Genomic DNA, 12,085 nt, shown 5'->3' on the forward strand with positions numbered 1-12,085 from the left:
TGAAGGAGTTTTTCTTTTGCTTTTCAAGGAGAGGAGTGAACTGGGGGTGGGGGTGGGGTAGGCGGGGAGAAAAGTGCAACAATGAATGGAAGTCCAAAAATCTCTGTAGATGTTCATTTAAATTAATTTTAAAAAAGAGAGAGAGAAAGAAATAGAATTACACAGAATGGATTCGAATTGAATGGAAAAGAATAGAACTGAATACAACATGCTCTAATTCAAGGGAGTAGAGTGGGATGAAAGAGGTTTTAAAAAATGGACTTGAGATGAAATCCACCTTAATGTAATTGATGTGAAGGCAGGAGAATTAAATGGAATGGGATGGGGTGGGAGAGAAAGGAAGGGAACAAAATGAAAATAGGACTGGGATGGAGTGTGGTATTGTTGACTGCTGTCAAGGCACAACAGACCATAAACGACCCGTATTTCTAGAGGGACAACAGGAGACTGGCCAACTTTCTCCCTCAGAGCACCTGGTGCGTTTGAACTACCTGCCTTTAGGTTGGGAGTGCAGTTCGTTACCCATTAGGCCACCAGAGCTCCCTGGACTTGAGTGCCCTGGAACTTCTTTGAGGAGTAACCGATTTAAACTGATGAGGCAGGAGAGGACACAAATGCCTGATATGGCTGTTGCTTAGACTGCCCACAGTGACCTCTTCCCCACTTACCCCAACAGTCTTCCCCAGGGTGCTGCTGCAGACCCTGCGCCACCCCATCTTCCTGCTGGTGGTCCTGTCGCAAGTGTGTATGTGTTCCACAGTGGCAGGCATGGCCACCTTCCTGCCGAAGTTTCTGGAGCACCAGTTTTCCGTCACCGCCTCCTACGCCAACCTGCTAATCGGCTGCCTGGCCATCCCGTCGGCCATCGTGGGCATCGTGGTGGGCGGTGTCCTCGTCAAGCGCCTCCACATGGGCCCCATGCACTGTGTGCTCCTCTGCCTGCTGGTGTCGCTGCTCTGCCTCCTGTTCAGGTTGCCCCTCTTCTTCATCGGCTGCCCCACCCATCAGATCGCTGGCATCACCCCCCAGCCTGGGTGAGTGTGCACGTGAGCATGCGTGTGTAAGCATGGGGGTGAAAGGTCTGGGAGAATGTGCCCACAAAAGCCAAGCTGATGGGGCACCCACCACCTACCACAAAGCTTGGCCCTTATCATGCAAAGCGTGATGATGATGCCTAAAAGCCTTCTTTATATTTAATCATTTGCCTGGTTCAGTCGCCGGAAGTGAGAGCTCTCTGTGGAAGGCTGTGCTAAAGGGGCCACGCACCACTAGAAGGGATCATCTCACCTATGTTCTCGTTTATATTCAAGTGAATCCACTCAAGTGGCAGCAAGGGCTGGCCACACTCTCGTCCTGACTGGTGGAGCTATATGGGTTCAGGGACCAGGGCAGAGGGGCATTGTAGGATGCAGGGCTCAGCACCAACAACGTTTCTTCCATGGAATATGCACAAAAGAGGGCAGGTCTCCATTCTTGGGAGTGAGGGCGGAAGTGGGGTGAGCAGTAGGGAATGGCCCCTCCCTGCAGAGGAGTCAGATGTACTGGAAATGACTGGAGACCTCAGAGATTCTTGGTTCTTAGTGTTTAGGAATTAAAATTGTGTTGTTGTATGACCCTCAAATTCCAGAATTCTCTCTCAAATCTGTGGGACCATTATCTGCTTCCATACCCCTCACCTTGGGAGTAATCTTCGAGAGGGTGTTGGAAGTTGCCTTCTTGCCTCTTCTCCAGAATGACTTCATTTTCCCGGGAATTGCTCCAGACAAAGATTGGCTCAACATCCAGCCAGAATTCCCCAACATTCTCTGTCCCCACCTCTCCCTTGGCAGCTTTCCCTCCATCCAGGTGTCAGGTTTTGGCACTTGGGAGTCTTTCTTTATGGCATTGGAACTGGAATCTGGACTTGGGAATGCCCAGCTCTCCCTGGTTCCGTCCCAGGGCCCGCCCTTCCCACCTCTCCTCTATCTTCCTTCTCTCTCTCTCTCTTCCATTTCTCCTTTTCTCAAATAGGCAACTTTGCTGCCTAGACCGTTACTTGCTGTGTGCAGAGCCCAGTGTAGGCCCTGCAGGGAGGGCTTGAGTCGTGCCCTCTGGAAGCCGTCATCTGAGGAGGGAGCAAGGTTCTGCAAATGAGTCTAAGAGTGAGAAGTAAATGAGACAAGGCTGTGTACCCTGATATGCCCCATCTCCCTTTTCTCTCACTTCTGGACTCTGGCACCATCTCATTTGTGTCCTCATATTCTTGCTCTGAGTTCTATTTCATCCAAGACACCTTTCTGGGCCAACAGAACAAGATAAGAGTTCCCCTTACTAGTGAAAGCTGTCGGGAAATGAGGGTGTCCTGTGTGCCTGACATCATACCCAGCTCTTCATACACTCTCATTGAACCCTTGCAATCTCTGCAAGGGGGACACTATTGCCATTCCCATTTTACAGATGAGGCTAGTGAGGCTCAGAAAGGTGAGGTCATCAGTGTAGCTAGGAAGGGGCAAAGACTGAATGGAGCTCAAGTGCCCCCCCTACAGAAGCAACCAGCTCCAGTGGTCAATGAGGGGGCCAGAGTTGATGGACAGCAGTCTCTTCCTGCTTGGCCTCCAGCTTCTGGCAGAGGCTGCTCCGGGAAATGCCTGCCCTGGACAGAGTCTCCTGGCACAGACTCCTGATGGGTCTTCAGCTCAGACGGTGCCAGCCTGTTCCCTCTCCCTCGTGAGATGCGTCAAGGCAGTGCCAGACACACAGGTGCTGCCTGGCAGGGAGGAGGGAGCTGGCTAATGCTGTCCTTCCCATCACGGCCATAGAGTGGAGCTCACCTTTGCCCTCATGACCCATCTGTGCATCCTCATCTATATGCCATCTCAAAGACAGTGCCATCCTTCCTGCCCACGTTGCCCCATTTCAATGGAATTGAGATCTCATTTATCTTGTCAGACCCACCCCTCTGCCTGGATCTCAGTCCCAGACCCTCCGCCTCAAGCTCAGGGAGCTGTCAGCTTCCCTATCCTCACCCTGTGGCCTCCTCTGCAGCGAGGTCACTGGCTATTGGGTCTTAGCACCACAGAAAGGTTGCAATACTCTTTCATAAATATGAAACCCAGTTAAACTCCAAATTCAAGGGACCACCTCCCTGTTCCCTCCTCGTGACCTGTCCCATCCACACTGCCTTGCCCTGGAAGGAACCAATGGTAGACAGGGCCAGAGCACTCCTGGAGGTCTTGAACAGGCTGTCCGGACAGAGGCAGGTGGAACTAAGGGCCTCAGTGGACCTCAAAATAGAGATTATAAAATGAGGAGGGAGATACAGCTAAGCTGACAAGTAGAAAAACTCAAACCAGAGAGAGGCAAGAGGTTAGACATCCTGCAGTTGTGCAGACCACTGTACTAGTCCCACATCCAGCCCTAGTGTTCTGAGAAAAGAAGCAATCCAGCCCCTTGAGAGATAGACACTTCTCAGCTGGGACTAAATTCTGGGAGGAATTTTCCTTATGTGGTTGGGTCACGGAGAAGCAGACATTCTGAAGCTCAAAGATATGTAGAATCTTGGGCTGGGAGTGGTCTTAGAGGTCTCTGGTCCAGTACACTCCTGTTTCTGCCATCAGTTTCCAGCCTATGTGTTCACACACCTCTTGGTGTAAGGAGTTCACATCCCATGCAGGGAAGGAAAGAACTCTATGTGGAGCTACGAGCACTAGCCATTACCCGTAAGGGTGAGGAGCCAGGCTGCAGAGCTGAGGTGGCCCAACTCCTGGATAAGGGGCAGAAGACCCAGCCCAACCTCACCGCCCTTCTCTCCCACCAGCACCCAGTCTGGGCCCAGGTTGTTTCCAGGCTGCTCTGAGTTCTGCTCCTGCTCAGCGGATGATTTTAACCCTGTCTGTGATGCCAGCATCCATGTGGAATACATCACACCCTGCCACGCAGGCTGTATGAGCCAGGTGGTCCAGGAGGCTGTGGACGCAAGCACGGTGAGTGAGGCCTCTGACTACCCCTCAGCCTCTTGGGACTCACCCTTGCTTTGTCTATTTGTGCCTCTCTCGCTCTCCACCCCTGAATCATCTCTCTGTCTTGCTCTCTTCTCTCTATGAGTTTGTTTTTCAATTATTCTTTCTATAAGCAGTCATGTGCCAGGATACCAAAATGAACCATACCTGACCTTCAGCTGCAGGTGAGATAGAAAAGGAACTCATCCGTGGAAGTGCCAAGGGTGCTGACAGACAGGAAAACGGTCCCTACAAACACACATAAGCAAGGACACAGATCCATCCCACCAGGATCCATACCTCCTAGGATGGTCCCAGAGGCTTTGTGAGCAGGTAGCATTTAAACTGCATCAAGGTAAACTAAGGCTTGAGAAGGTCTTCAAGCAAAAGGAAAAGCATTAGCAAAGATCTGGAGGTACACAATAATATGAAGTCTCAAGAAACTTGCAAAGAACTTATTGTGGTTGAAGCATAAGAACTCATGGATAGAAAGCAAGACCTGAGCCTTGAGTACCAAGCCAAACAATCCTGAAAACAATTGGGAGCTATAGATGGGTTTTGACTAAGGGAGTGATCATTTTGGATATGTGTTCCATCATGCTGAAGGCCATAATGTGGAGAAAGGTGAACAGAGTATAAGATAGGAAAGAGAGAAATCAGTGAAAAAGCTGATGCCATTAGTCTATTCATTCAGCAACTCAATTAGTAAATCAACAAACCAATGGCAGGCCCTAGGCAGAAGTGGAGGACCCAGAGCCATGCATCCCACCATGCACCATCAGGGAGCTCCCAGTGAGGAAATGAAGGCCGTGTAACCAGTGATGTGTTCTTGTGAGCCTTACGGAAGACCCCCCAAAACCAGCTGGCTTCTCTTAATTCTTCCTTCTCAGATTCCCTAAATGACAAATGAGGACAGGCTTCCTCATGTGGCTCAAGTGTATCAGAGATGATGAGGCTGGCACAGGACAGGGCAGAATTCACGTCTGTTGTCCACAGGGTCACTAACAGTCATACTCGACTTGACAGCACTTAACAAGAACTACAACCTTACCATGGTGCATTTCTACTCTTACCTGTCCTCCTTTGAATCCCCAACTCCATTTCCAGGCTTGTAGGTGAAGGCCCAAAACCCACTTTTCTTGCAGTGTGAAATGATATCTTCTCAGGAGGTCACAGCCTTTCACGCATGTCAGGCCAGGCAATGGGAAGCTGAGCATCAGTTACACAAGGCTGAATCCTCGATCTGATATCTGCTTTTCTTTCTCCTCCTCCTTCTCCTCTCTATTATTTTTCTCTCTCACTCTCGTTTTCCCTCCTTCTGCTTTTCTCCATCCACTCCACGATGGTGGACCCCTGCCACATGTCTCCCATTCAGTCCATGCTCCTAGCAGCAGCCAGATTGGCCTTTGTAATATCAATTCACTTCTGTCCCAGCTTAAAAATCTTGCCAGCACTTCTAACATTCATGCCGAGTGTTTCTACACTGGGAAGTATATGAGCCTCTAGGGCCGAAGGCGAAGACCTCTGAGGGCTCCAGCTGCCCCAGGTCAACCAGGCCACCAAGTGCTAAGATCAGTCCACACACACTGGCCTCCCAGCAGAAGCTGTGGATTCTGGGATTCTAGTCCAAAGCTCTGATCCACAGAGAAGAAAAATGCCCAGACTTTTGGATCAGCCTTGCTTCTCTGTCAGGGAGCTAGCAAGCAATTCCTATCCAGATCACTTTTATAAATACTTTATTATTGCCATATATATATATATGTGTGTGTGTATATTTTGTGTGTGTTCGTATGTGTGTGTCACAAGACTTCTACCATTTTAATTATTGTTAACAGTAGTTCAGTGTCATTGGTTGCATTGTCCATGTCATGTGCAAGCATCACTATTTATCTACTTCCAATTTTTTCATCAGCTCAGAACACAGTATCCCTGCAGAAATAAAGCTATATCTTGTTCCCTCCCTTTAGTCCCAGCTCTACCCACTATCTGCTTTTTGCCTCTATGAATTATCCTAGTCTAGGTTCTATGTAATGTTTGTCTTTGTGTGTCTGACTTCTTTCACTCAGTATAATGCTTTCAGGGTTCATCTCTGCCATAGTGTGAATCACAGTTTCATTCCTCTTTACAGCCATCTAATATTCTGTTGTGTAAACAGACCACATTTGTTTATCCTTCCTCTGTTTCCAAGACTCCCCTTTGGTGACTTTTCCCTCTCCTGTGTTCTGAGTTTCCCATAGTGCTGCCTGCTTCTGTCCCTCCTGTGCTTGTTTCTCTCTTTGAGACTTTTCTCCAGATCCAGGTGCCCTAAAAGCCCTCAGTCAAGAAGGAAGGAAGGAAAACAGGTAGAAAACTGTGCTCCTTCCCCCAAAGCACTCTTTATTGCTTTGATTCCTTCTGCAAGTGGTCAGGAACATGTTGGGGGGGGGTCGTACAGTGTAGTGTACGATGATGTGTCCATGTGTATGTGAGTCCCGGGAGATATGGGATGGGTGTGTATGAATGATGTGATGTGCATGAGGTTATGGAGTGTGAGGTGTGTGTGTGTCCTGGGATGTGATTTGTAGTGATAAGTATGTGTGTGGGTGTGTTTATGTGGGTTGTGTAAATATTATGGTATGTGAGTGGTATGTTGTGTATGTGTATAAGGGCTGTGGTATGTATGGTATACAGCTGTGAGGGGGGTGTGTGTGTGTAGGGAGAGATGTGGGTAGAATAGTATATATGTATATAAGGGGTATAGTGTATCTGTGGTGTGTGGGGGGGGTGTATAAGGGGTATGGTATGCATGTGTCCTATGTATGGTACAGTACGCATGTGTGAGGGATATGGAACGTGTGTGGTATGGATGGTATAGTATGTGTATGCTGTGTGGTGGGTGAGGGAGTTATGCGGTGTGGAGAAGGGGGTATGTGTGAGTGTTTTAGTGGTGATATTTTTCTGAGCCTCTCATTTTCTCTCTTCACATCCTTATTTCCTCATAGTCTCAACCAGACTTAGCCTAATTTGTGTGCATACAATCTGTGAGCAAGATTTCCCAAGTCATGCTAGCATAGCTAAGAGGTCAGGAGAGCCAAAATCTGGCTGGCTTTGTCCCGGCCAGCTACGTGCACCTGAGCCTGTGACGAGTCTCCCGGCCACAGGCCTGTGGGATGCTTGCTAGTCCTTAGAGTCCCTGACTCTCTTCCCCCACCTTCCCCCTCCAGGTGTTTTACACCAACTGCAGCTGTGTGGTGGGGGGTGGGCCTGTGCTGGCCGGCTCCTGTGAGTCGACCTGCAGCTCGCTGGTGCTGCCCTTCGTCCTCCTGATCAGTCTGGGTGCCGCACTGGCCAGTGTCACCCACACACCTTCCTTCATGCTCATCCTCAGGTGAGAGCAACATCTTGAGAGCAGGGGTGGGCAGGAGGGACAGGTGGGCACCAAAAAGTTCTCAGGCATAGACAGAACAGGAATTCTCAAGGAAGAATCCTAGGAAGGAGTCTGTCTGGATGTCTTGGGGGGCCCCCAACAGTCTGCACCCTCACTGTCCTATTTTCATCACATCTTACAGAGAAGTAAACTGAGGCTCAGGGAAGGTAAAGAGCTGGCCTCAGATCATATAACAAGTTTGGGTGGAAGAGTACTGGCTCCTGGCCCACTACCTATCAATCCTTCACCTTAGGGCACTGCCCTAGCCTCTCAGTGAAATTCAGGGATAACATGTGAATCTCCCAACTCTATGTCTCCCAAGTGTAGAAGGAAGGGGAAGAGGAGAGATGTCCTTGATCAGGGTCACAGGGGAGGTCAGCGTGATGTCCTGATGGTGAATGGGAGATGGGCTACAGGGCCTGGTCCCCAGCCTTCATGCTGGGAGGTGAGAAAGAAGAGGATGGTGGGAGTCTGTTTACACTGCTTCGAAGAGTGACTGGAATCCTCATGCTGCTAATGTCTTTTGCTACTTAGGGGAGTGAAGAAAGAAGACAAGACTTTGGCTGTGGGTATCCAGTTCATGCTTCTGAGAGTTTTTGGTAAAGAGCCTACTTGGGACCCTTGGTGGTAGGGAGGGGGTCCAGATACCTACTGTGTGTGTGCAAGACCTGGGGACACAGGGATGAGTAGGGCACCATCCTGATCTATGGCTGCCGGCCACCCTGGAGGCAGGAGCAGAAGCGGGATAGCATGGTAGACAGAGTTTATCTGATGCAATGCTAAGAGGTACACTTGAAGATCAAAGGGTTCTTAAATCAAGATGCCCGTTGTGACCCAGAGTTTCTGAGGGACCAGGGTGCGGGGAGTGTGGAAAGGATGTGAGGATGCTGAGCCTCCACTGTCCCCTGAGCAACCTCTCCTGCAGCTTGGATGCCGAGCCCTGTGATCCATGGCAGCACCATTGACACGACCTGTGTGTACTGGGCCCAGAACTGTGGACGCCAAGCTGTCTGCCGCTACTATGACCATGACCTGCTCCGAACCAGGTGAGGCCTGGCCAGGAAGCTGCCAGGAGGCTGTGGGAAGGGGGACAGAAAGAAACTTGAACCCAGTCAGGACACCAGCAAGGAAGAGAAGGTCTCAATATACCCACTTGCCGTGGGCAAATGTTGTATGCAATGCTGAGCACAGCACCAGAGCAAATTAGACCTTCCTTCCCACTCTATAGATGGGAAGGTGCAAGTCAAAGCAAGTATCTCAAGGCCATATAGCTAATTACTGGCAAAGCTGGGTCTAGAACCCAAGATGAGTGACCACAGAGTCTGTGCTGGGACCTTGATGTTATTACAGCCTGGATCTGGTGAAGAATCAGGGCAGTTATACAAATGTGAGAGAGACTAAGACTTCTTCTCTGGGACTCGGTTTTCCATCTAAACAATGGGGGGCTCAAAAGAATCTGAAGAGAGAGAGGATCTAGCGCCAGAAGGGATATGAAGGAGCTTGTTAGCAGGGCTGGTGTTGGAGGTTGGCCTCTTCCACAGAGTATAGTTCCTGTGGGCAGGGACTGTCCAGGGAGAAAGGGGTTCCCAGGGGGAGAAATAAGAAAGGAGCTCCAGTAGCCTAGTGGCAAGAAGCTGCCCTGCAATACTAAAGGCACACAGTTCAAGACCACCAGCTGTTCTGTGTAATATGAGGAGCAGTGCCTTCCCGTGCAATTAACTGCCCTGAAAACCCACTCGAGGGTCAGCTTGGGTCAGTTCTGACTCTACAACAGGGAAAGAAAAAGTCAAATAGGAGTCTTGGTGAGTTCGACAAAAAGGAGAGATGAAATCTTTTCTTTGAGGTAGGATGGGCAATCCCTTCCTGCGCAATTATCTGCCTCTGAAAGCCCACTGGAGGGTCAGCTATGGGTTGATTCCAACCTGATGGTTCACAGCAAGGACACCAAAGGTGCAGCTGTAGTGTTAAGAGAAATTAGAGGGCCAGGGAGACACAGGGCTAGTTCAGGCCACACAGCGTGCAGACAGAGGGCAGGGAGATGTCTAGCTTCTACACCATCCTCTGTCTGGAGTCCACTGTGCAGGGTTTCTCTTCCAGAGAAGGACCCCACAATGGTCAATCTAGGTCTGCCCATGTCATTCCAGCCATGACCATGGTAATAGGGTTAGCTGCCTTGGGGCTTGAGGCCTTTCTGTTCCCCACAAGACCTCAGTCCTTCTGGTTGTATGATTTGTGATGACTGGCCCCACTCTGTCCCCATCCCAAGGATATCCAGCTTCTGAAGTCAGAGGTCCTGTTCAAGGGTCCCTTGCTTTCTCCCTCAGATTCATCGGCCTCCAGTTCTTCTACAAGACAGGCTCCCTGGCATGCTTCGCCTTGATTTGGGTCATCCTGAGACATCGGGGCAAAGAAAGGGGGACCAAGACAACCCTGCACAGCCCTGGCCTGGAGCAGCTGCAACTGGAGTCAGAGAAGAAGGCTGAGGAGTTCAAGGCTTGAACCATCTCAGGGTCCCACTCCAGTCATGCATGGCAGTCAGCAGGTGCCTCTCTTTGGCTCTTTTCCCCAGACGGGGTGTCAGGACCCTGTGTTCCAATTCTGGCTGCTCTGCTAACTTGCTGTGTGACTTCAGATAAGTCACTGGGCCTCTCTGGGTCTTCATTTGCTCCTCTCAACCAAGGTCTGATTTGAGGGGGTTTGCTGTGTTGATTACTTCTAAGAAGATTTTCTCCCTCCTTCCTTCCTCAGTCAATAGCCTGATCTTGAACCAGGTTTTTCAGGTGGAAAGGACTACATATCTTTCCCTGAGGTCAAGGATGGGAAAGTAGAACAGAGTAACTGAGGCTGTCCTCCACACTAGGCCCAGTCTAGCTCTGTCCCTGGCCTGGGGGACCCTCTCTGAGCTTCATTCACATTCTCTGTAGAGTGGAAATGGATTTGCCAGATTTTAGGTTCATTCCCACTGTAAGTAACTGTGTGGTCAAGAAGTCCAGTAATTCCATGCCCCACTTAGCCTAGAGGTGAGGTTCAAAGGCCCTCTCCAGATCTGTCCTTTTGGCGCCCCCTAGAGGCCATGCCCTGAGCTGGGCTTTAAAAGGAAACCCACTGGTCTAAGCCTCAGTTCATCTAGATTTGGCAGGGTGCTCAGGGGCCCTGTGAGGGATTCTAGTCTATCTTCAATGGCCCTGCACTCAGGGAGCCTTAGCTAACAGGGGAGACTTAGTCTCCAGACTCAGGGAGCCACAGTATAGAGGGGATAAGGCCCAACCCCCTGTAGGGGCCTTTGTCTGGGTAAGAAAACCTGGGGCCCACACTTAGGTAACCTTCTCACTTCAGAGCCCAGACACTCAACACACACACACTGACACTGATACCAACATAGGGTCAGGATTTTGCATCTCTGACCTGGAGCCATCAAAGTTACTGCAACCTCTTTTGTGACTAGAAGCCTGAAGTCATGTAGATATTACCTGGTGCTGTTACACCTAGTGTTTTGGGATGTCATCTGGTTTTCTCTTTGGGGTTAGGGATCAGTTCTTTGTAACACCCAGGCCTGTGATGCTGGAAGCAGTCATATCCAACTTTGTGTAAAGAGCAGGTCTTTGTCAATGCTTGGGCTGAACAACTCAGTCCATTTTGGTTTGGTTTTAAAAAAATCAGCCCATGTCTTGTTTTATGTTCAGTTCTAACTGGCCTAAGGAGTCTTCATGGAACAGAAGTTGTTTTTGGCTACTAACCCAAAGGTGGCTGTTTGAACCCACCAGCGCGCCTGTAAGAGAAAGATATGACAGCCTTTTTATGGGACGTTCAAAAATAAAAATCAACTTCCTGACTTGGTTATTTCTCTTGGACAGGGAAGTATTTCCCAACTTCCTGACTTGGTTACTTCCCTCGGATAGGGAGAGCATTTCCCAACCTGCTCCTCGCTCATTCTGCTGCCACCACCATACCCCATCTGTTTGCAGATGCCCTGCCTGGGTGGGGAGAAGCAGAAGGCAGGGACCTGTGGGCAGTGGCTTCACAAGCTCTGTGCAGGGACCCCGTGGGGCAAGCTGAGGAAGAGGTCAGGATGCACATGGTTCTCTGAGCAACTCCCAGAGGTGTGAAGTTTTCCCACCGGAAAGAAGAAGAGGGAGGTACCAATGTTCTAATCTTCCATTTGACTCTACCGGCTGTTCCCTTTAAATGTTTAGCAAATATCTGAACTGTATTTATCAATGTCAATTATTTCTTTCCCTCTTGTTTCCCAGGTTTTGCAGAAATAATCTGGAATTATAGATATAGCTTATTATTAAATTTGTTTATGCATAATGTCTCTTCTATTACAAAGATCCTTTCTTACAAACTGCATTAGAGTTTGCAACAACCACATTATTTCCAGTTATTTAGATTTAAGTTTTACTGGATTTGTGGCTCACCATTATTTCTTGTACATTACATCTTTCTCTCTCTTCATATTCGGGTCTAATTTTCATTAGGCTGGGCTACTTCCTCTAGTAATGGTTTCAGTGATGGGATAAGGTCACAGGCTTTCCTGAGTCCTCACCTATCCAAACTGTTATCCCCATTTTACACACAAAGAAGTGAACTCAGAAAGGATCCGTGATTGTGTCAGATCGCACATAAAACAAATGGTGGAGTCAGGATGGGTCCAGGTTGTGGAAACTGAAACTTATAATTTGGGAACGTTTACTAAGAAAAG

The 12,085-nt window shown here is 49.3% G+C and overlaps 1 protein-coding gene across 1 annotated transcript in view; it reads left to right on the forward strand.

Annotated features, from left to right (window-relative positions):
* SLCO2B1 (solute carrier organic anion transporter family, member 2B1) overlaps nt 1–9,882 on the forward strand; it is a 42,889-nt gene extending 33,007 nt beyond the window's left edge. The window contains exons 8-13 of the mRNA XM_006885739.1: nt 677–1,034; nt 3,797–3,962; nt 7,181–7,344; nt 7,918–7,982; nt 8,309–8,429; nt 9,708–9,882. Of these exons, the coding sequence (XP_006885801.1) occupies nt 677–1,034; nt 3,797–3,962; nt 7,181–7,344; nt 7,918–7,982; nt 8,309–8,429; nt 9,708–9,882 (1,049 nt within the window). The remainder of the gene's footprint in view (nt 1–676; nt 1,035–3,796; nt 3,963–7,180; nt 7,345–7,917; nt 7,983–8,308; nt 8,430–9,707) is intronic.
* Nucleotides 9,883–12,085: the final 2,203 nt, after the last annotated feature.

The sequence above is a fragment of the Elephantulus edwardii genome, unplaced genomic scaffold (assembly GCF_000299155.1).
Source record: "Elephantulus edwardii isolate Elephantulus edwardi_28Jun2011 unplaced genomic scaffold, EleEdw1.0 scaffold00044, whole genome shotgun sequence".
NCBI classification, from domain to species: Eukaryota; Metazoa; Chordata; class Mammalia; order Macroscelidea; family Macroscelididae; genus Elephantulus; species Elephantulus edwardii.